The 24,454-nt window shown below is 45.4% G+C and overlaps 1 protein-coding gene across 4 annotated transcripts in view; it reads left to right on the top strand.

The window, feature by feature from the left end:
* Positions 1-24,454, top strand: part of SEC23B (SEC23 homolog B, COPII coat complex component) — a 40,157-nt gene that overhangs the window by 1,253 nt on the left and 14,450 nt on the right. For 2 of the 4 annotated variants that reach the window (XM_032604637.1, XM_032604636.1), the window contains exons 2-15: positions 1,581-1,804; positions 3,157-3,214; positions 5,935-6,021; positions 7,378-7,614; positions 7,738-7,823; positions 8,956-9,100; positions 9,519-9,677; positions 10,040-10,155; positions 12,195-12,318; positions 13,297-13,377; positions 18,010-18,099; positions 18,832-18,938; positions 20,481-20,634; positions 23,488-23,565. In XM_032604637.1, the coding sequence (XP_032460528.1) occupies positions 1,584-1,804; positions 3,157-3,214; positions 5,935-6,021; positions 7,378-7,614; positions 7,738-7,823; positions 8,956-9,100; positions 9,519-9,677; positions 10,040-10,155; positions 12,195-12,318; positions 13,297-13,377; positions 18,010-18,099; positions 18,832-18,938; positions 20,481-20,634; positions 23,488-23,565 (1,743 nt within the window). In that variant the 5' untranslated portion in view covers positions 1,581-1,583. The remainder of the gene's footprint in view (positions 1-1,580; positions 1,805-3,156; positions 3,215-5,934; positions 6,022-7,377; positions 7,615-7,737; positions 7,824-8,955; positions 9,101-9,518; positions 9,678-10,039; positions 10,156-12,194; positions 12,319-13,296; positions 13,378-18,009; positions 18,100-18,831; positions 18,939-20,480; positions 20,635-23,487; positions 23,566-24,454) is intronic. The other 2 variants (XM_032604639.1, XM_032604638.1) reach the window with 2 other exon arrangements.

Raw genomic sequence — 24,454 nt, 5'->3', positions numbered from 1 at the left:
AATGATCTGTTTTGAGAAGGAAAACAGCCACTTAATGAAGTCTGCCGAGGTGCTTGCTGAGAATTGGGATGTTAGAACTTGCTTTCATTCCCACCTGAATTACCCTTTACTAGCCAGGAAGCTGCAGAAGTGTTTTCTGTGTACACAGAACTACAGTTTCCTGCTTTGGCCAGAGATAACAAATAGATGCCTTAGAGTTTCAGTTGGAACAAACATTTGGAATTTTTGTGCTCCGCGTTGTGTGTAATAGAGTAATTCATTTGCATTTATAGCCCTATGTTGTTCCCTTAGTCCAAATTAACAGTATGGCACTTCTCAAAATAGCTTGGAGACAGTCATTATTCAGCATTGCATAAGTGAGCACTAGAGGCCACTTGTATAATAGAGTCTTTTTTTTTTAAAAATTATTTCTTCTTGGCTGCGTTGGGTCTTTGTTGCTGTGCACTGGCTTTCTCTAGTTGTGGTGAGCGTGGGCTACTCTTCGTCGCTGTGCGTGAGCTTCTTGTTGCTTTGGCTTCTCTTGTTGTGGTGGCTTCTCTTGTTGTGGAGCACGGGCTCTAGGTACGTGAGCTTCAGCAGTTGTGGTACGCGGGCTCAGTAGTTGTGGCTCACGGGCTTAGTTGCTCTGTGGCATGTGGGATCTTCCCGGACCAGGGCTCGAACCCGTGTCCCCTGCATTGGCAGGCAGATTCTTAACCACTGAGCCACCAGGGAAGCCCTATAAGATTCTTTAATTTGCCATTTTCCCCATTGTTCTCGAGAGTTTTGTTCCCTTGAACCCTAATAGCTGAAGTGTGTGTTAGCCTAGAATTTAGTATATAAACAGGATGAAGTTGGCATTATTTGGGTTTGAAAAACGTACTTAGTCTGAATGGCTGTTTCATTAACTGGAATCTTCCAAGGCATGAGCATAAGCGACTGTGGTGAGGGGACAGGAGCTGGTGAGGAACTCACTTAGCATAATAGCAAGTGTGCCTTTGTAATTTTGGTGATCCCAAGTAGAAGTACCTTGGCTAAGAACTGGTAGCTGTTCTTGTGATAGGATTCGCACTTCAGTATCCAGTTCTTTTCTCCGTAATAACGGAAGGAGGGAAAGGGCACAAAACCAAGATCGCTTGGAATGTAAATTATAATACAGTATTTACTCGAATAGAGCAAGGAGGAAAGGGGGTCAGGTAGGAAGGTAGCTGGATGCTGAAACAGGGTTTGAGACTTAACCCTTGAGCACAGGGCTGAAATTGGCTTGGCTGAGATGATCTGTGATCTAAGAGGAGATTTAAACTACTATTACTCACCTACATGCAGCTTAGAGCTGACCAAATGATTGTAAACCTTCCGCCCCTTTTATTTTCTTAAGGGCTAGAAAGGAGGGTTGAGAAAGGAATGGGAGAGGTAGCTGTGAAGTTAATTGGCTCTTGGGGGGTCAGAGAGAAGTGAGATGTTGTCATCCTCCAGTGACAGGTTCTTCCAGACTAAGTGTTTAAGAAACGTGGCGTTAGGTGGTCATCTTTTTTTGAAGTTCAGTTGAGAATTTCACATACGATTAAATTTTATCTTTAGTGTTTTTTTTTTTTTTTTAGACAATGGCAACATACCTGGAATTCATTCAGCAGAATGAAGAACGCGATGGCGTGCGTTTTAGTTGGAATGTGTGGCCTTCCAGCCGTCTCGAGGCTACAAGAATGGTTGTTCCCCTGGCTTGTATCCTTACTCCTTTGAAAGAACGTCCAGACCTGCCCCCTGTACAGTATGAACCAGTGCTTTGCAGCAGGCCAACTTGCAAAGCCATCCTCAATCCACTTTGGTATGAATTCTTTTAAAAACTAGCAAAAATGATGAATACAGTAAATTATGACTTTCCTGTGATTCTCCTAAAAGTGACTCAGTTGGGCAAGATGTCAAATTTGAGATGAGTAGTAAATGGTGAGAGTCTTAGGTGATGTCTCCCTGGCCTGATATTCCACATAGAATTAGAATTTATGGGAATGAGGTGGAGGTAGAGGGAAAGGATTTGTAATTTTTTGTTTTTCTGATTTTCAGTTTGCTTTTGCCTTAACTATTGACTTTATTGGTGCCTTTCAAAGCATTTTCCAAAAAATATCCAAAAGCTTTAGAGAGTTTTGTTGTACCTACCTGGTATGGTGATGCTGTATGGCAGGAAGAGGTAATAGGCAGAAGAAGTTTGAACTCTTGATGATTTTATTGTTAAGTGGAACTTTTTTATTTTTTGCGGTATGCAGGCCTCTCACTGTTGTGGCCTCTCCTGTTGTGGAGCACAGGCTCCGGACGCGCAGGCTCAGCGGCCATGGCTCACGGGCCCAGCCGCTCCGCGGCATGGGGGATCCTCCTGGACCGGGGTACGAACCCGTGTCCCGTGCATCGGCAGGCGGACTCTGAACCACTGCGCCAGTAGGGAAGCCCTAAGTGTAACTTTTTTGTGCCTGAAATGGTGACCTATGATAGCTCTCTTAAATGTGGGCACTCTTTGAAAGAATTTTTAAGCAAGTGAAGAGTGTCATAAATACTCTTTAAAGATAAAATTTTTATATGAGGGAACATTTTTTACTTCATTCTCCTTGCTCTTACTTGGTGTACCCATGTATAAGATGCTGCTGCTCTTTTAAAATAATAGCTGATCGTTCATTTTCTAAATGTAGAAAGGGGGGGAAAGCAACTATAAAGCATTATCTTGAACCAGTTCTAGGAAGTGTATCAACCCAGAAGCATTCTGCTCAACTTCTTCAAGTGAACTAAGTGTGGTTAAAGTCGGAGTTGTTTTTCCTGTGTGTTAAATGTCCTTTTAGTATTAAAATTTCATCGTTTCATATATTTGAACAATAAAGACATTAGAAAAATCATAAAGAGTATGTTTAGATAACAGGGCAAAAGGGAATAACCTATAATTTTTATAACTCATGAATTTCTAAATATTATCTAGGAAATCGGAAAAGAGCAAAAAGGATTTAGTAGTTGTTCATTGTTGCTGCTTGAAGGAGCCTTTCGGTGCACTCAGCAGCCTGAACTCTAGCTGCAGAGAATGTGTTGCATACCTTCCTCCATTGAGGCACCCACACATGAACAAGAAGTTTACACTTAAATGCTTTCTGCCTGAAAAATGAAAACGGTATCTGGTTGTAATATTTATTTTTCTCACAGTCAGGTTGATTATCGAGCAAAGCTTTGGGCTTGTAATTTCTGTTTCCAAAGAAATCAGGTATGTGAACTGTAATTATTTTACAAGCATTTCCTGTGTTTCAGTTTAGTTGTCCTGCTCTGAAAAAAATTAAGTGAGGTTGAATTTGTGTCTGCCCTGGCACGGGGCACCTGTTAAGGTGATATTTCTTAAGCCTAATATTGAATGTTGAACATATGTGATTTTCGTTTTGAATGGTCATTCAGTTTCATTATATGAGTCTTTGTCTTTGCTGTGGAGGGGACATAGATTTCCTTTTTTTTTTTTTTTTTAAATAGGTTTTCTGTAAGTACTGAGTATGTTACCCTAGAAAACAGATAAGGTGTTTATATTACATTTGATTTCAGTTTATTCTAATTGGATAGTGTACATTACTGGATTTTCATTTTTGATCTTTCTAACTTTTAGGGTCAAGTTGATCTTGTTTTGATTTCAACATTTTTAACTACTAAACTAGGAGCTCACAAATGATGAGAGAGACTTTTCTTTGAAATGAACTGTGCCTGTGGAGGAAATGTTCAAAAAGTGGATTATGGTGATGATTGCACAATTCTGTGCATTTACTAAAAATCATTGAATTGTACATTTTAAATGGGTGAATTTTATGGTATATAAACTATACCTCAATAAAGCTGTTAGAAAATAATTATGCCCAACATAACATATAGTGCTCTAGCAGATCTTAAGATATTAATAACATCCACTTGTTTATTCTTATACTTAATCATAATTGATTAACAGTCTCATTCTCAGATAGCACACACTGAGTCCAGTGGTGAAGAGACCAGTGTGCAGTTGATGACTTTTAAGTATAGTCTTGGGAATTAGAAGCAGATACCGTACAAGATTTGTCTCCCTGGGCGATTCAGAGTATTTGCAGATCTTAAAAACATTCCTACACCCTATTATATTCAGAATTGATGTCTGTTTAATGTAATTTATTGTTAAAATTATAAGGCATCTAAAGACAATGTCAACAGAGTAAAAGTCCAACCCATAGGATGGGTGTAAATATTTGCAAATCATGTGTCTAATAAGGGATTAATATTCAGAATATACAGAGAACTCCTAATACTCAACAGCAACAGGAAAGCCCAACTCAGAAATGGACAAAGGACTTGAATAGATATTTCTCCAGAGATGATAGACAGATGGCCACTAAGCACATAAAAAGATACTCATCGTCACTAATTAGTGATGTTTACCAAATGGTCCAGCATTCCCACTTCTGGATATATACCCAAAAGAACTGAAAGTGGGGTCTTGAAGAGATACTTAAACACTCATGTTCCTAGCAGTATTATTCATTAGTGATGTCAACCAAATAGTCCAGCATTCCCACTACTGGATATATACCCAAAAGAACTGAAAGCAGGGTCTTGAAGAGATACTTACACACTCATGTTCATAGCAGTATTATTCACAATAGCTAAAACATAGCAACTGATCCGAGTGTCTGCTGACGGGTGAATGGATAAGCAAATGTGGTCTGTATGTTCAATGCAATATTAATAGCCTTAAAATGCAAGGTGTTCTGACTTATGCTACGTGATCGAACCTTAATGATATTACTGAGTGAAATAAGCCAGTCACAAAAGACAAATACTGTATGATCCCCCTTGTATGAGGTACTTGGAGCGGTCAAATTCATAGAAAGAGAAGGTAGAGAGGTGGTTGCCAGGGGCTGGGTGGGGGTGATGGGGAGTTACTGTTTAACAGGTTCAGAGTTTCAGTTTTGCAAGATGAAAAAAGTTCTGGAGATGGATGGTGGAAATGGGTACACAACATTATGAGTGTATTTAAGACCACTGAACTGTACACTGAAAAAAGGTTAAGATGGTAAAATTTACCACGATTTTTAAAGTTTGGGGAAAAAAATCAATGTACAAGCTACAAATTTAAAATGTTTGTAGAGAAAAAAGAAAACACCCATGACATTATGTTAAGCACCAAAAAGCAGGTTGCAAAATTGTGTGTATAAGGTGACCTCAGCTGTGCTTAAGCTAGAAAAAGTGTGGAAGGAGATACACCGAGATGTTGACAGTAGCTGCCTCCGGGTGATAGGAGCACGGGGGGTTTGTATCTTTTATCTTATATTTTTCTTGCCAGTTTTTCTACAATTAACATGTATTACTTTATTATAACAGCTAGAGTAGTAAACCCAAATAAAAGCTTTAGTAGATTATTGTAGATTATTGTAGATTATTGTAGATTATTCATGTAGATTATTGATGAGACAGCTAAAATTTCAGCCCTTAATTTACAGGGCAACAATTTGGAAATGGTTTTTAATAGTGTGTGTTTTAATGATTTAGAAGTTACATGATAACCTAAAACTGCATTAAGAAAACGTTCCAGTGTGATATAGATATAGAACAGGGTTATAGATTTTAAATTCTGATTAAAAAATGATTGATTGATTGATTGATGCCCCAGGTCTTAGTTGCAGAATGCAGGATCTTTAGTTGCGGCATGAGAACTTTTAGTTGCGGCACGCATGCAGAATCTTGTTCCCCGATCAGGGATTGAACCTGGGCCCCCTGCATTGGGAGCACACAGTCTTACTCACTGGACCACCAGGGAAGTCTCTTAAATTCTGATTTTTGTATTTTAGTAACATGTTCTACATTTTGTGCTTTCAGAATTAATATGTGGTCATTAACTATTTTATAAATGGAAAATAAAAGGCATAATGTATCTTTCAGCCCTCATGAAGCATTGCTTTGTTTTCTTCCCTCCAGTTTCCTCCGGCTTATGCAGGCATATCTGAGGTGAATCAGCCTGCTGAATTGATGCCCCAGTTTTCTACAGTTGAGTACGTGATACAGGTAATTGTTTGCTGCGCATTTAAGGAGCAGTGTTAAATTGAGCTTCTTTTGAAATACTTTGTCTTCTGTGTCTCTTGCCTGTCTGGACGATTTAAAGCTGTGAGGCCCACAGGATCCTGAACATTAGGTCATGGTACGTGTGCACGTGATGGCATCGTTTTCCCGTCTCCATAGAAGGCTACCAAAAAGGTAGCACTGATTCAGTTCAAAACCTGCCCTCCACAGCCTTGTCCATCTCAGTTGATGGTACCCCATCTTCTAGTTGTTCAGCTTATAAATCTTAGATTCATCCTTGACGTCTCTCTTTTTCTCACATCCCATATCTAATCTGTTAGGAAATCCCTTGCAGTCGATATTTACAGTTGATCCAGAATCCAGCCACTTCTTTCTCCCCACAGCTCCTGTCCTGGGCCAGCCCCGCCTCTCACTTGAATTATTGGGGCAGTCTCTTAGCTCTTCGCCCTGACTTTACCCTTGCCCACTTATATTTTATTCTTCACCCAGCAGCCAGGGTAACCCTTTAAAAACATCACATTAGGTCTGTGTTCAGAAACCTCCAGTGCTGAAAATGACTCCCTTTTCACCTGGAGTAATAGTCTTCAGAGTTTTGTGTGAGCTGGCCGTGTTACCCCTCTGACCTCAGCTTCTTTTAGGGTCCTCGTTCAGCCAAATGGGCCTCCTTGACTTTGCTCAAGCGTGCTGGGAACAGACGTGCCCCTGGGCCTTTGCTCTGGCTTTTCCTCAGGCTAGAGCTTTCTCCCCTGTATCTGTATTGCTCCCTCCCTCTCCTCCAGGTTTTTGCTCAAATGTTACTTTCTTAATAAGGCTGCCCTGACCTCCCATTTAATGGTGGAACCTCCCTGCCCCCCACCCCCCCATGCCCGGCCTTCACAATCCCTCCCCCTTTCTCTGTTCTGGAAAATTAGCTCCTGAGGCAGGCAGGGATCTCTGGCCTTTTGGTTCGCTGATGTATCTATCGCAGGACCTGGAACAATGCCTGGCGTTCAGAGATATGGAACAAATTGTTGGCTATAAAGTAGTCTTTATATCTAGTTTGTTTTGATAAAACTTGTCGTTTAATGAAGTAAGTAGAGGTTTGTTTCGATGTTCTTATCCCTGACAGTCAGTATAAATAAAGACTTGTTACTTACATAACTTGTTTTGCTTTTTTTTTTGGCTGAGCCATGTGGCTTGGAAGATCTTAGATCTCCGACCAGGGATTGAACCTGGGCCCCAATAGTGAAAGCGTGGAGTCCTAACCAGTAGATCGCCAGGGAACTCCCTTGTTTTGCTTTAAAAAGAGCTGGTTATGTCTATTTGTATACTGATCATTGTGCTGTTTTTCTTTGCATAAAGCGAGGTGCTCAGTCCCCTCTGATCTTTCTCTATGTGGTGGACACATGCCTGGAAGAAGACGACCTCCAGGCACTCAAGGAATCCCTGCAGATGTCCCTGAGTCTCCTTCCTCCAGATGCGCTGGTGGGCTTGATCACGTTTGGGAGGATGGTGCAGGTCCATGAACTCAGCTGTGAGGGGATTTCCAAGAGTTATGTCTTCCGGGGGACGAAGGATTTAACTGCAAAGCAGATACAGGTTAGTGCCTTGCCTGTCCCCAAGCAGGACCAGGGATGTTTCTTAAAAATTCATTAGGAAAAAGGGAAAAAAATGTCATTCACTTGTAGTGTTAAGGGAAATGAGTCTTTCTGGTTTGTGTAGGACATGCTGGGCCTGACCAAGCCTGCCGTGCCCGTGCACCCAGCGCGCCCAGCACAGCCACAGGAGCACCCTTCCATTTCCAGCAGGTGAGCTTGGACGTGCACGTGCACAGCGGCGGCTGTGGGCGGGAGGGAGGGACAGCAGGAGGGCTTTTGTTTTTTATTTTTAGAGGGGAAAAAAAGACTCAGCCTAACCAATATTTAATGTTTAATAACAAACGTGACAAGTCAGTGTACGTTTAAAATTTATAACTAAGTTAATATATAAATATATATATACACACACACACATACACGTGGGGCAGATTTGCTCAAAATATTTTTCCTGGTTAGACTTGTATCATCACAGAGATTTTGAGACCACTGTACGCAGTCATTCCCCTCTTACTAGATACATGGCTCTTGTCCTTTTTGATTCTTAAGTAAAGCTGGGGAAACCGAAAAGGCTTCTGTTGGGTGTCCTCTAACAAGCCTGAGATTGGCCCGCTGTGCTCCTAGGGCTGCCCAAGCCTGGGTTAACAGTTGGCAAACATGATAAGATGCTTTGCTGACATGCTTGGCACAGCCTCTTCTCTAAGAAACTGGTGTTCCTCCCTGTATGACTCCCAAGGTTCAAGAGAAACACAAATGGAGTCTTCAGAACAATGAAGATTTTCCACGTCCATGAACCTTACATGGACTGAGTTCGTGTTAGCATGTCTTTAGGGTTTTTTTGCTGCCTAAAATTTAATTAAACTGATTTGCTCCTGTTTGAAATTGATTTTTTTTCCATGCTACATATGCAGGTTGCTTTAAATGACATTCCTGAATAAAATTGCTTTGAGTTTTTTGTGTTTGTAGTTAGAGACTTTTTTTTTTTTTTTTTTTTTTTGCGGTACACGGGCCTCTTACTGTCGTGGCCTCTCCCGTTGCGGAGCACAGGCTCTGGACGTGCAGGCTCAGCGGCCATGGCTCACGGGCCCAAGCTGCTCCGCGGCATGTGGGATCCTCCCGGACCGGGGCATGAACCCGTGTCCCCTGCATCAGCAGGCGGACTCTTAACCACTGCGCCACCAGGGAAGCCCTGTAGTTAGAGACAACTTTGAAGGAAAAAAAAAAACACTGCAAGTTTTTTGTACTCTGATACTTATTTTGAAGAGCAGTAACTATGTGTCATGCAGGCTGAAGACCAGAGTACTTTATTAAATCAGGCTTGACGTGTCCATTCAATATCATGCAGATTTCTGCAGCCCATTCACAAGATCGACATGAACCTCACTGATCTTCTTGGGGAGCTGCAGAGGGACCCATGGCCCGTACCTCAGGGGAAGAGACCGTTGCGATCCACTGGTGTTGCTTTGTCCATTGCTGTTGGCTTGTTGGAGGTAACTCAGAATTTACTGGGACCTATCGGACCACACAAGCTTTCTCACAGAAGGTGTGTTTGTTGGCCTTGTCTGAAAAATCAGCTGTGACCGCAGTCAGCTGGCAGTGTTAATTTATCAGAATGTGGTTCAGTGATTATTATTATCCACACTGAAGGAGCCCTTGGTGTTTTGAAAATAAAAAAAGTTTTCATGAGAAACACAAGGCCATTAGGGCACCAGGACCACAGGAAATAAAAGTGCACCAGACCCTCAGGTTGGAACAGAGAAGCTGCTTCTCGGCAGCGTCATCTGCGTTTTGCTGCAGTATCGTCAGGAGTCACGACAGCTGAGGACAACTCACATTTGGAGCATTTCTGTGGGAAACATGCTTGGGGTGGGCTGTATGTTCCTAAAATGCTGCCACTTACTGCTTTAGGGCACTTTTCCAAACACGGGAGCCAGGATTATGCTGTTTATTGGGGGTCCCCCTACCCAAGGACCTGGCATGGTGGTTGGAGATGAACTAAAGGTTCCTATTCGTTCCTGGCACGATATTGAGAAAGATAACGCCCGCTTCATGAAAAAGGCAACCAAGGTAGGTGCTCCTGGCTCAAGGCTGTAAGTGTGGTCACCCAGGTGGGGTTTGGGCTGCCCTGGAGTGACAGCTGTTCTGCTGAGGCCATGCTTTGTGGTCAGTGAGTACCTCTTGCTGAGATGACCTTCCAGATCTCGGCTGATGTTAAGTATCTGTCCCAGTTCTGAGACCTTGGTTAGAGTGGGTGGCCCTAAAGCTGCTAAAAGTGTTTTGAGACTGAAAACTGCAGTTTTATTTTATTTGCATGTTATGAGAGAAACTGTCTCCATATTCCTCTCTTTGATCTCACCTCTTTGGTGCGGTAAGGCACGCCTAGTGAGTGATGTTGCTGTTCCATAAAGATAATTTTTCTCTCTTCGCAGCACTATGAGATGCTTGCTAACCGAGCTGCTGCAAATGGTCACTGCATCGATATTTACGCTTGTGCCCTCGATCAGACTGGACTTCTAGAGATGAAGTGCTGCACAAACCTTACTGGGTATGTGGACAGTGAACCCCTGGGAAAAGTGAGAGTACTTATTCTAAGGAATGAGACTTGAGTGGGACTTGAATGAGACTTCCGTGGGAATGGCCAAGGCTGGCTCAGATGAGCGTTCAGGTGGCTCTGGGCTGCAGTTTCGGTGCCTGGGGAGGGTTTGTGGGCCTCTTGGAGGAAGAAGCTGTGATCAGAAGGAGGTCAGGGTTCACTGTGAACTTGCCGTGTCAGAGTAACTTAATTTCTTAGAGTTGTCGCAGACACCAAGGCAGGAAAGCAAGCATGGAGTATGTGGCCTTCAGCACTTCCTTGTGAGAAGGGGGGAAATAGGCTGAATGCTAGAGCAATTAGGAGCCCCCTCACCTGGCTTAGTGACCGCACCTCATGACAGCCGGCACTCGCTCAGCCTGGAGGGTGCGGTGCAGGGCGGGCTGGGAGCCCAAGTCTTCAAAGCGGGATGGTGCCCAGCCAGCTGCCTTTGGGGCCCATGGGCACACTCGAGCCTCACCCCAGACCTCCTGAATCAGAGGCTGAGGATGCAGCCTGGTGGTGGGTCCTAACAAGCTCTCCGGGAATTCTGGTGAGAACCACCTATGGCACCACTAGTCTGAAGGCGCTGCAGCATCAGAATCACCCGGGAACATTCAAAACTGCTTTTGGTCTGGGTCTTGTTCCTAAAGTCGGATTTAATTAGCATGGTGCCTGGCCTGGGCATCAGCACATTTAAAGTTCCCGAGCGTTTCTGACGTGGAGCAGAGTTTGAGAACCACTGGTGCGGCCCGTGTGTGCTCCAGGCACGCCTGAACACAGACAGCGTCTGGAGAACCTGCATTTGTGTGCAAGTCCCCTGGGGTCTTGTTCACATGCAGCTGGAAAAGCAGTGGCAGAGAGCTGTGGGTGGGCCTGTTGTTCTGCATTTATAAGGAGCTCCCAGGTGGTGCCGTGGGTCCTCACTGAGTAAAGGGGACGGGGTAGAACCCTCATCATCTGCAGCTGTCCTGGGGACCAGCAGGCGCATGAGGTGATAGAGGACCAGTGATGCTGGCCTGGCTGTGCCGCTGAGTTCACTTAATACGCTGGACTCCCCCCAGTGCCCTGCGGGAGTTCTTGTCGTGAAACATCACAGGAAAACTTCCATGTGTTTGTGAACACCCCCGAGCTTATACACCAGAGTTCACGTGTATGTGACTCTCCTCTGTGGAGAGGGACCAGCACTTCCCTCACACTTTCAGTGAGGCCTTTGACCCCTGAGTGACAGTATTTAGGGCACATCACCTGTTGCACAACTATAGTATCGGGGAAATGTGTGAACAGTGACACTGAAAAAAAAAAAGACTTAGAGGTTTCAGTTGATGGCTTGAAGTGAGCCAGCCATTTGGGATGACTTCCAGCAAAGGCAAGGTGACCCTGGGCTGTGTTATGGGGTCCATTATCTTCAAGGAAGATCACAGTCTTGGTTTCCTTGGGACTAGTCACACCTTATCCAGATTATATCATCATTTATTTTTTTAAACTTTTAATTTTTGAAACAGTTAACAGATAGACAAGAAATTGCAAAAATAGTACAGTGAAGTCTGTCCATACTTTTTATCTAGCATCTCCCAGTGGTAGCATCTTACATAAATACAGCACCATGTCAGAACCAGGAAACTGACTTGGTACAGCACAGTTAACTATTGATACATCACGGACCGTACTTGGCTCTCACCAGTCTGTACATGCACTCATTTTTAAAAATCTGTGTGCATGTCTAGTTCTTTGAAATTGTTATCCTCTCTGTAGGTTTGTATAACCACCACAGTGATCAAGATACAGCACTGTTCTAAAGAATTCTATGTTTAATGTTTTAAAAATAGTGTCTTTCTTGAGTACAAATTGAACTGGCTGTTTTCCATTATCAGTAAGTGATCAGTAGCACCTCTGTGGACATGCTTGCTTTTTTCTTCTTCTCTAAAATAATTGTTCATAAATACCCAGGAAGCATCTGAATGGCTTTGAGTCATCCTAAAGGTTCACTTTCTTTTTCCTTTTTTCTTTCCTAGAGGCCACATGGTGATGGGAGATTCTTTCAACACTTCTCTCTTCAAGCAGACATTCCAAAGAATTTTTAGTAAAGATTTTAATGGCAATTTCCGAATGGCATTTGGTGCTACATTGGAAGTAAAGGTAGAATAGATTTCTAAAACCTTAATGAAAGAATAGTGTTCTTACTTACCTAGAAGTCATAGTTGGGGGAGCCTCACCCTCAGGACACAGGCATCTAAAGAAAAGTTAAAAAGTTCCTAGCAAAATAATCCCAACAAAGTATATTCATTCTGTCCCTTTCCTTCTCAGGAACGACCTGCATATTTATCAGTGTTTTAAACCATGAGATGTCTGCTCCCCCTGCAGGGAGAGCAGGCCTTACGAAGGTGGTGGGCTAAGTGCCCACCCAGCCACCGGTTTGTGTTTAGCGCCTGCCTGCAGACTAGCCAGGGCGCTCTAAAATGGGGCAGCATTGGGAGTTTGGCTTTTGTTTTTCCACGTAGGGACTGATCGCTCTATACACTTGATTCTGAGTCATTGAGAAAACATTCAAAGGGGCCGTTAGAAAATATGATGGCAAATATTACTTTGCAAATTGGCAATAATCATTAGATCACCTAGGTTAAACTTTAAACAACGTTGTCAGATGTTGGAGGTTTTTTTAAAAAGATGAAGAAGGATGGACTTTGCTGAAATGAATTCAGATTTAAAAGTCTGAGTGTGTTGGAGTTCATAAATTAAGTATTTTTTAAGCAGCACAAAACAGCGTATTCCCTGATTGACATTTGTAACTAGTTACAAGAGGTGTGTGGCACAGGAGAAGAACGTAGTAGTGGCAGAATTGCTGTCCTCCGTGCGCACGATAATTTCAGAGTTGAGAAGGCAGAACATGCTGCTGCATCTTTGGAACAAAGGTAACTATTACTAAAGGAGGGTTTTATTAAAGCTTTAGTCAGTTCACAGCAGCCCTGGAGAAGCATATACAAGCTTTTCCATGCTAGAGTCCCTGTAGGATTTTCCCTTGGTGGAATAATAACCCTGCCGTTTTAGTTGTGTCCTTTGTGAGGGGGTGGTTCTTGGTGATTGTTAACTGTCTGCTCTTATGTGATTCTGCCTCAGACCTCGCGGGAACTGAAGGTTGCTGGAGCCATAGGCCCTTGTGTGTCTCTGAACGTGAAAGGACCATGTGTGTCAGAAAATGTAAGGAAAACTCCTCCGTCACCCTCACCTCCTTTGCCTGGGAATTGACCCCTTAGACGTGTCGGGGCTGGATGACCTTGCATCGTGTCACCTGTTGGCTTGTGTCTGTGGTGAGGAGAGAGGGGTAGCTCACTGACGCCCATAGCCCTGAGGGGTAGTGTCATTTCTGTCTTTCCAAACATTGGTCTGAACGGTCAGAGAGGAGAAAGCTGAGGCTCAGAGAGGTTAAGTGTCTTGCTTAGGGTCAGAGATGACAACGGGGGAGCTAGGTAGGGACCATGTTCCCCACCCGACTACCCTTTCTTGGGTGGCCGCGCCAGAGAGCTACCAGGCGTTGCATTCTGTGCAGCACGGCCCTGCAGGGACAGACCCGTGTGCTTACTGCCCTTGTAAGGGCTCCCTCTGTCTCGCTTCACAGAGACCGTTTTGAGCTGGTTGGGCAGTGGGTGACACTGGCGCACGTAGGCAGCGGTGTTCCTTGAGTGACAGATTTGAGTACATGGAACGAAGTTCAGCTCTCACTAGATGGGGAGACGGCCTTGCTGGTGGCCCACTTCCTCTGATGGCACTTGAGCTGCCAGGTGTACACTTTTGGTCCAGTGAGGCCTGTCCAGGGTGGGTCTGGGCTGGGTTGTCACAGTCACGTCCTTCCCTCACTGTCCTCTTCAACGTGAGGCTGGACGGGAGAGTCGGGCGTGGGCTCAGGGTGCAGGTGTGGCCCTGCCGAGGTGCTTCATGGCTCCAGGATCCAGCATCTCTGTCCGGGAAATGAAGGCAGTAATGGGACCTACTGTACAGCACTGTTGGGAGGACTCCACGAGCAGCCCAGGTGAGGCACTTAGAACAGTACCCAGGACGCCCACACTGGGTTTCACCTTTGCCATTGAAGTTTTTGTCCTCATCAGCAATGAACACTCGTTAGTGACTACTTAGAGTAAGTTTTTATTGAAGTTACCAGAGGCAGGCTTTTTGAGAGGATATTCCTGTAACCCTCCGGGTGAGGCAGGTTGTTGCCCAAGCCCCTGTGGCGAGTCCCTCGTTACCCCCATGTACTCAGGGACATGTACTCTTGTTTCTTGGCAGGGCTTTGGGAGGCTGCCTTGTTCCAGCATATTCTCCACAGACTTAATATCTGCCTAAGAAGGTATTATAACTTAGTACAGCTGTTCCAGGATCCAGTAGGTTTCAGCCGTGAAATTTTTGGATGGGGGGTGGAGGAGGGGAGGAAAGTACAGTTTTCAGACACACAGGGAAGTTTTGAGACGAGCGTAATGAGTCTGTATCCCCACCACATAGAGTCGGTAATCGTTGACATTTTGTCATAATCCCTCTGTCCTCGTTTTGGCCACATTTGTGTTATCTACCTGATTTCATCTGTTTGCCATATTCTTTTATCATATCAATATTTTGCTTTTGAAAGCAAGTTGCAGACGTCTTGACACTTAGTCTGTCAGTGTTGCGGTGTGCATCTTCTGAAGACAAGGGTCTTCTACGTTATTCTCAAACCTTAGAAAACAATGATTTCCTGATATCTAACATATAGTCATATTCTTTCCCTAATTTCTCTCCAGATGTCCTTTGCAGCTGTTTTTCCTCTCTAACCACTATTGTATTTGATAATACATATCCTTCGTCTTTTAAAATGTAGGATGGTCTTCCTGTCATTTTATTTAGGCTTTTTTGCTTGTTTTGTTTCGTTTGATGATGTTGGTCTGTTGAAGAGACAGTGCCAATGCCAGGAGTCTTCTGTAATTGAGTGTCTCCGTATGTTTGTTTCCTTATCTGACTTGTTTTCTGTCCTCACTGTATGTGCTGTGAAGTGGAGGTTAGATGAATGATTAGATTCGGGTTAAACCTTTCTGTCCCCCATGCTTCCTGAGTGATCTGTGTACCTCATGCTGAGTTGTGGTGAGGTGATGACTGTCCTTCAATTACAGGGGCCCGTTTCCTTTTTGCCATTAGCAGATCTGTTGAACAGGACTGTAGCACAACATGAGTATCTTGTTTGCCAGTAGCCTTTCACCTTATGGTTTTAGGTTATCCATTGATTATCCTGAATCAGTGTATTTGAATCACAATAAACTGGTGATTTCCTAATTCCATCTTTACAGTTCTTCTGATCAAGGCAGGGTAGATGCTTACATAAGGAATTTGTGTATTAGTGAGAGAATACAATGCTTGTGGGACTCTGGAGGGTTTGTGGCCACGCTTGAGGGTTGGTGCTATAGGGGAGGGAAATTTTTCTTTTTCCTCTACCCACCTTAGTTTCATTGGCTGGGACCCTGCAAATTAGACTGACGAAACACAGCTTAACAGGAGAAAAACAAACAAGTTTATTAATGTGTGCATCACACACATAACACGGCTCGTACATACTCAGTGATGAGTCACTCAGAGGGAGTTAGACCTTGGGATTAGTTGCATCTTAACAATAAATGTTCTTTTACAATAAATGTGTAGATAAATGACAAGACAAAGGAAAGGGACCTTGATCTTCTAGGGGTGGCAAATTGTGGAAGAGTAGACAAATGGGGGAGACGGATGGGAAAGGAAGATTGTTTTACCAAGAGTTGTTACATATATTCTTCTGGTGCTGCCTCTGGACTGATAAGCATCTAGCATTGTCTTTGACGGTTAAGAAGCTCCTGACTTCCTGGTAGGAGGAGGATAGAGAGTTTTCTTATGTCTGCTTTTTTTTTTTTTTTTTTTTTTACGGTACGCGGGCCTCTCACTGTTGTGGCCTCTCCCGTTGCGGAGCGCAGGCTCAGCGGCCATGGCTCACGGGCCCAGCCGCTCCGCGGCATGTGGGATCTTCCTGGACCGGGACATGAACCCGTGTCCCCTGCATCGGCAGGCGGACTCCCAACCACTGCACCACCAGGGAAGCCCCTTATGTCTTCTTTTTAATCATTACCTACAGCTTAAAATAATCTTTATGCCAGCCTGGCATATTTTGGGTGACATGCTCTGAATCCCCTTGATTTGGTTTTGTATTAAAAATGGAGTTTCGTATTAAAATGGTTTCGTATTAAAAATGGAGTCAAAAGGTGTGGAGAGAGATTTGAGAGAAGGGATTAGCAAGGCAAGAAAGGGGGGCAGACAGGCTCCTTTTACTTCCTTGCCATTGTTCGTGGGTGCAGCCTTCACTGTCCAGCAGATGTTATGTGCCTCTTTTAGAAAAGGCCCTGAAAGGGAAGGTGAACACCTAGGAATCCATTTGTCTCACGATCTTGCTTAGGAGAGACTTGTGAAACGCAGGGTGTCCTCCCCAGCCTGCACTGTAGAGCTGTGACTTTTCCCTTTCCCCTCTGACCATCACCTTCCTGAGATTGCTCTTCTGTGGCCAGGGACATGGGCTCCTGGCATGGCTTTGTAGAGAGACTGGACTGGTGTCAGCTGTACTCAGCTGACAGTGTACAGTTTGGGTGGATTCAGAGTAACAGAAGAGGTATGTATCATGACTCTCTTGATGCATAATTGTGTTACTTTCTAAGGATGGTATCCCATATTATAATGAGGTGTTAAAATGTGTAGTATTCGCTGTCTCTAGAATGATCAAATGTATGTTTCAGAGTCTAGTGGTCTTCTTGGTTAATGGTTCTAGGTATTTGACACCTGCAGACTTTTCTTCTAGATGTCATGCTTAAAACAGTGATACCCTTCATGTTTTAGTGATCTTTTTTTTTTTTTTTTGGTGGTACACGGGCCTCTCACCATTGTGGCCTCTCCCGTTGGCGGAGCACAGGCTCCAGATGCACAGGCTCAGTGGCCATGGCTCACGGGCCCAGCCACTCCGCGGCATGTGGGATCTTCCAGGACCGGGGCATGAACCCGTGTCCCCTGCATCGGCAGGCAGACCCTCAACCACTGCGCCACCAGGGAAGCCCAAGTGAACTTCTTATTTATTGCTGGGAGTCATTCAACTAGTCAACCCAAAGCGGCCTTCACATAATTAAAATCTCAGTTGTCTTACCAAGAATTTATATGTAGCTTTTGCATAAAGGAATTGGGTTAAAAATTAATATTTAACAGCTAAAGTTCTGTAATTATTTCTTGTTCTAATAATGGTGGAAGAAGTACATAAATCTTTCAAGCTAAGCAGGTAATTCTTTTTCTTTTCAAGTATTTACTGCATCCCCATCCCTGACCTGATTCTCTCAGTTGACATCAGTGTTATGTAGTGTGTGTGTGTGTGTGTGTGTGTGTGTGTGTGTGTGTGTGTGTGTGTGTGTGTGTAGATAAAGCTCAACGACGTAATGAAAACTGACCAGAGTGCCAGTATAAAAAGCCTAATTGTAAAGTACTGTAATAAATGTTAAACTTTATTCTGGTCTGTAATTGTACTTTTTTCAGTGAAATTTAAAAAAAATTTTTTTTTTCCTTTTTTTGGCCGCACTGTGTGGCATGCGGGACCTTAGTTCCCCGACCAGGGATGGGACCCGCACCCCCTGCAGTGAAAGTGCAGAGTCCTACCCACAGGAACACCAGGGAAGTCCCGAAATTTAAATTTTCATTTGGAATGAGATATTCTAAGGGACCTGCCCTTCTCAGAGTCAGTGCTTTTCATCAGCAGGTAATCACAGGAGCATCTTTTTTGTTTCATTTCTTTTTAATCCCTCTTCTCTCCCCTAGGAGCTTGGTGTTGGTGGCACGAGTCAGTGGAAAATCTGTGGCCTGGATCCCACGTCTACGCTCGGCATCTACTTTGAAGTAGTCAATCAGGTGGGCTGCATTTTTTCATGAATAGTTGCGTCTCAATGTTGTGTTTTCTGATTTGTTACAGACTGGTGGCCTCCGGTTTCTTTCTCCACAAAGTGATGCTACTTTGGGCTTGTGTTTAGCCTGATCTTAGTCTGACGTCATCTTTTTTATTCCTTCCAGGGTATGGTCAGAGTCAGACAGCAAACTGCTTTTGTCAATTTGTTGTTGAACTGATAAGGTCATCAGAAGAGGAATGGCTTTTGCCAGCCATCATAATGTTGGTGAATTTTTGAGTGTGTCAGTTTTTCCCCAGTATTTTATTTTTTTAAATTCAAACGTACAGAATGCTAAGTAGGATTGTATAGTGAATACCCAAGTATCAACCACTCAGGTTCTCTAACTAACATTTTGCTGTGTTTGATTTGATTTGATTTGTTACACATCTAGCCATTCCCCAATTCATTGTGTTTGGATGCATTTCGAAGCAAATTGCAGTCACCAGTGTCTTTCATCCCTAAACCCTTCAACGTGTATATCAACTCACGTTCAGTATTTATTTCCATATGGTTCTCTTTTTTGAGGTAAAAGTTGCAAACAGTGAAATGCCCCGAATTTAAGTGGACCATTCAGAACGCATCAAGAACCTTGCCGTCGCTGCCCTGTCAATCGTCTTAGGACGAGTGCACAGGCTCTGTGACCGCTTGTGTGGGGTCATGTGGTGACGGTAATGGGTGCTGGCCTCTCATCCTGTAGCACAACGCCCCGATCCCGCAGGGGGGCCGCGGCGCCATCCAGTTCGTCACGCACTACCAGCACTCCAGCACCCAGCGGCGCATCCGCGTGACTACCATCGCCCGCAAGTGAGTGGCCCCGGCTTCCTCTCCGCTGAACCTCTGGCTTTTTGCTATGGAGAGAGAATCTAACATCTAGTAGTTTATCTCTGTGATTCCGCCGAGTGAATGGTTCTCACCAGCCCTCACTGGCTCATTTGATCAGAGCAGGACGAGGAGGAGGCACTGCCGGCTTAGAAGACTCTCCTTTCAGTAGGAATAAGTTCATTAAAAGTCATTTTTCATTATTTATGAAATAAATGACCTATAAATATACCCTCTTTATAAAAGATTCAGGCAGCACACAAGTATGTAAAGAATGGGTTTCTCCCACTCTGCCCAGAGGTAAAATGCTATCACTGTACTGACATGTGACATGTAACTTCACAATCCCATTTCTGTGCAGTTATAGACCACGTGTGTATATTATATACATGATGGCTTATGTGAAGATATTCATAAGATTTTCGCAAGAATGTGTCAAGGACACCTTCCATGTCAGTGCATAAAAGCCTCTACCTCATTCATTTTATTTTACTTTATTTTATTTTGAAAAAAAAGTTTTTTGGAAGTATAGTTGATTTACAATATTATATTAGTTTTAGGTGTATCATATAGTGGTTTGAAACTTTTATAGTTTATACTCCATTTAAAGTTATTACAAAATGTTGGCTATATTCTCTATGCTGTACAGTATATTCTTTTAACTTATTTATTTTATACATAGTAGTTTTTACCTCTTATGCCCCTCTCCCCTTCCCTCTCCCCACTGGTAACCACTAATTTGTTCTCTATATTTGTGAGTCTGTTTCTGTTTTGTTATATTCGTTTGTTTCATTTTTTAGATTCCACATATAAGTGGTAACACAGAGTATTTAGTACTTGTCTTTCTCTGTCTGACTTATTTCACTAAGCATAATATCCTCCAGGTCCATTCATGTTGTTGCAAACGGCAGAATTGCATTCTTTTTCATGGCTGAGTAATATTCCAGTGTGTGAGTGTGTGTGTGTGTGTGTGTGTAAGTAAAAATACAGGAACAGATTATGTGCGCGCGCACACACACGCACACGCACACACACACACACACACACCCCCGTGTCCTGTACCCACGTCTGTGTCTTACTGGAGAGCCGGCTCCCAGGCCTCTCCCGCACGCAAGCACAGCACTCACTCTGGAATGGTCAGACACACACACACACACACACACACACACACACACACACACACCCCTGTGTCCTGTACCCACGTCTGTGTCTTACTGGAGAGCCGGCTCCCAGGCCTCTCCCGCACGCAAGCACAGCACTCACTCTGGAATGGTCAGACACACACACGCACACGCACACACACACACACACACACACCCCTGTGTCCTGTACCCACGTCTGTGTCTTACTGGAGAGCCGGCTCCCAGGCCTCTCCCGCACGCAAGCACAGCACTCACTCTGGAATGGTCAGACACACACACACACACACACACCCCTGTGTCCTGTACCCACGTCTGTGTCTTACTGGAGAGCCGGCTCCCAGGCCTCTCCCGCACGCAAGCACAGCACTCACTCTGGAATGGTCAGTTGGGCAGATGCACAGAGTCAGCTCAAACACATCGAAGCAGCGTTTGACCAGGAGGCTGCAGCGGTCCTGATGGCGCGGCTGGGAGTGTTCCGAGCGGAGTCGGAGGAGGGGCCAGATGTGCTCCGGTGGCTGGACCGACAGCTCATCCGACTGGTGAGCTGGGGACAGTGGCACTACGTTCAGTCTTGGTCTCTGGTCTACTTTTGAGAAAACTGTTGTTTAAGCCTATTATTTTATACAGCCAGTAAATAAGAATTTTATTAGTGGCTTACCTCATGCCAAACACCAGACATTCTGAGAATGTTGTAAACGAAGTGTTAAATATGCATCTCCCCCAAGGGCTCATGTTACAGTTGGGAAGAAACACCACACACAGGCCATTTAGGTAATGGTACAAATCTGAGTGTGTTGAGGGTTGACTTAGATGAGTCTCTGTGTATCCTGTGGTTCTCTGTTTTCCCTCTAGATCTTGGAGGGTTTGGGGGGAAGTAGGGGTCCATGGCCCAGTGAGTGTGAGGAGATGCCTGATGTGTCATTCTGGGTCTAATCAGGAGAGAGAAGCCACGCGGTAGTTTAAACGGTGGGGAGTGTTATATAAAGAATTAGTGTCACAACAGGGGATTAGAATAATGAGGGATTGGCTAGTAAGAGGTAAAGAGAAGTCTGAAGGATACAGGATAGTAGATCTGAGGGGTGCTACTTCCAGGCTGAGGTAGAGCACCCCAACAAGACCCGCATCCTCCCAGGGCTGACGGAGCCCCAGGTGGGGCAGGGCCATGGCTTGTTGGGTCTCTTAGAGCAGAGATGTTGCCGTGGTGCCTGCTGGAGGAACTTAGTAGAAATTCACCCTCTGTGGCACCGAGAAAACGGTTCACCAGGAGACGTCTCAGCAGGGGCGAACGGGGCTGGGGGGCTGCAGGCGCCAGTGCTGCGTGAAGACGCTGCAACCATCTGCTGACCAAGCCTAACGTAGTGCCCTGGCTGGGGAAAAATATTTAAGGGCCCCAGATCCATCTCACAGCCGGCGAAAAGGGTAAGTTTGGAGACACGAAGCAATAAATCAATAATTGAGATACCTTATGATCTTACTGTTTGTAAATTCACAGCACGTGTTAGTGATCAAAGGTCCTGAAAAGCACACTAACAAAACTTATTTAACTTTGTTTAGCCCTGTGTGTGCCCTTGCTGTCCCACAGAATCATTTTTTCAGGGAATGTCAGCATTGCGAACGTAATTTGAAATTGAGCAGAGAGTCCAAGTGGTTGGCGAAGGCTTCTGGTGGGAAGTGAGCCTTGAGTCAAGTCTTTTTAAAGAGAGTAGAAGGCAAGGCTTGCCAAGTGGAGGGCCCAGCACCCACAAGCCTGTGGGGTGTAGCTGGGCATTCAGTTCATGCTGGGGACCCTGGAGAGGCCGCTGTCACGGGTGACCAGCGACTACGGTGGGGGAGCAGCAGTGCAGGTGCAGGTCGCTTGAGCAGTGCCTTGACTGTAAAGTGAAGTCTCTGCCTGGGTGTTAGAGGGGAAGGGTTAAGTGTGGTTCTTAGGCGGGGGCGTGAGAGCGGCATGATGCTGTGTTCACACTGCATTCACCACCCCTGTATAAGGTAAATCGGAGGGCAAAAGGGCTGCTGTTACGGAGGCCAGCGGAGGATTTCGCCGGCTCCAGGGAGCTGAGACCAAGGTGGCGGTGGTACAGTTGGAGGGGAGAGAAGCTTTGGAATCAGGCTGTATGCCGAGAGAAGAATTGACCAAACTTGGTCGAACTATACATGGAATCAAAAATGAAAAACATGGGGCTTCCCTGGTGGCGCAGTGGTTGAGAGTCTGCCTGCCGATGCAGGGGACACGGGTTCGTCCCCCGGTCCGGGGAGATCCCACATGCTGCGGAGCGGCTGGGCCCGTGAGCCATGGCCGCTGAGCCTGTGCGTCCGGAGCCTGTGTTCCGCAACGGGAGAGGCCACAACAGTGAGAGGCCCGCGTACCGGAAAAAAAAAAAAAAGAAAAACATCAACGCTAACTCAAGTTTTAAGTGTGGGCAACTGCAAGAATGATGGAGCAGTGGGAAACAGGAAAGGAGAGCAGCTGTGAGGGGGGAGGGAGGGGAATCCCCTTTTCTAATGTACTAGTTTAATTTATTTTGAATGTGAACTTGCATGTCCAAGGAAAGCCACCCTGTAGTTAGGATAGGTCCTGACAGGAGCTCCGGTCGGAGGTCAGCACTGCATGTGGGGGAGGGATTTGGGTGACTCTAGCCTGGCCGTCATGTCATGTGTAGCCAAGGCAAGAAGGATGGGAGCAGAGGGCCAGGAACTAACCTCAGAGGAGCCCACCGTCGTCAGGAGGAGGTAGGGAGACGGGCTGTCGGATGAGGCAAAGAAAATCAGTCAGAGGTGACAGGATGTAGGAAGGCACTGCTGCAGCGGCTGAAGGAGAGGGGTCAGGAGGTTTGGGGAGTCACATGGCTCACGGTGGCAGGGAGTTGAGGAAGGTGAGGTCTGTGCAAGGATGCGGTCGGAAGAGGGTCACTCCCAGAGATGAGCTCTCTTTAGATGGTGGGCATCTGCCTCCCTGGTGAAATGAAGTATGACATGAAGAGGAAATAAAGGCAGGAAGAGAAAATGTTCAGAGATTTGCCTGTGAGAGGAGAAGAAAATGGAGTTGTAGAATAATAGAACATTAGGCCTGTCTGTAACTGCTAGGATGTCAGAGTCCTGGAGGATTTTCTTATGGAAGAGGCGCCTGAGAAGGCTTCTCAAGCCCCTCGCTGTTGGAGCAGCCTCGGCCGGCATCGCCTGGAAGCTGCTTAGAACGTGGGGCCTTCAGCACCCCTGCCCCCAGATCTGCATTTAACATCCCCTGGGTGTTGCGGGGGGCTGGGCTGGAACTCTGGCAGGCAGGGGCGGAGCTGAGAGTGGGGCATGGCCCTCCTACTCCAGGGAGTTCTCAGGTGACACTCACTTAGGTTTTCTGTGTGTTGTTGTTGTTTTTTTCTATTTTCTCTCAATAGTGTCAGAAGTTTGGACAATATACCAAAGAAGACCCCGCATCTTTTAGGTTATCAGATTCCTTCTCTCTATATCCTCAGGTAAGTAATATATGTTTTTTAAAATAACTAAAGAAGAAAGTGATAGATATAAAACTCGCTGCTCTCGGGGTCAAGTCAGGACTCTGTGTGTTTTGAGACTCCATTTGGAGGTGATGAGGTCGTTCAGTTCAAGGCCAGACAGTGCCTGAGCCCCACGAAAGACGCGGGTGACACGCAGAGAGCAGGTGCACAGACTTTGGGGAGAAGGCAAAACAGGATTGTTGCTGTGAGGCCACAACACGACCTCTGATTTGTAGAAGTTCCTGGGTGGACGGTCACATGTGAACATGAACGCAGCAAAATGAGACCACAGTTACCATGGTGGACATTGTTGACATGTCTGTAGTGGCTGTGCTGCGTCGTGACTGTGAAGACCCGGGCGTGGCGGGGACCAGGTGTGTGGAACCATTCGGAGCCGGGAGGGGGTGGTGGAGCGAGACACCACAACCGGGGGTCTGGGTGCTGCCTTTTCTGAGCCTCTACCCTCGTCTGTAAGTGTGGCAGCTGGGGCTCAGCTCCGCTTCAGGGGCGAGGCTGGCTGACCCTGGGTCTGCCACGGGCCAGGCAGCCGTTTGGCTTGGCGGCCAAGGAGCCAGCTCCGCAGCTGGGCCCGGGGTGTGCGGGTCGGGGCCCTCACAGATGCAGCTTCCCCAGAACTGGAGGCAGACTCAACCTTTTTCCCCTCCTCCCTCAAGGATGCCTTAATGAGGAATAAGTAGGAAGAAGCAAACTCTCAAGCTTAAGTGAACTTGTTAGGACTTTGATACTCCATCGGGTATTACCTTTTTGAATACTCGATTTGGCAAGTGGACGCAGGCCTCAGTCATGAACTTGTGCAGCTTGGACTCAGGGCTGAAGGAGGGGGGCTTCAGAGGTCTCCCCACTGGAC

The sequence above is a fragment of the Phocoena sinus genome, chromosome 15 (assembly GCF_008692025.1).
Source record: "Phocoena sinus isolate mPhoSin1 chromosome 15, mPhoSin1.pri, whole genome shotgun sequence".
NCBI classification, from domain to species: domain Eukaryota; kingdom Metazoa; phylum Chordata; class Mammalia; order Artiodactyla; family Phocoenidae; genus Phocoena; species Phocoena sinus.
This window is presented reverse-complemented; position numbering and strand designations above follow the sequence as displayed.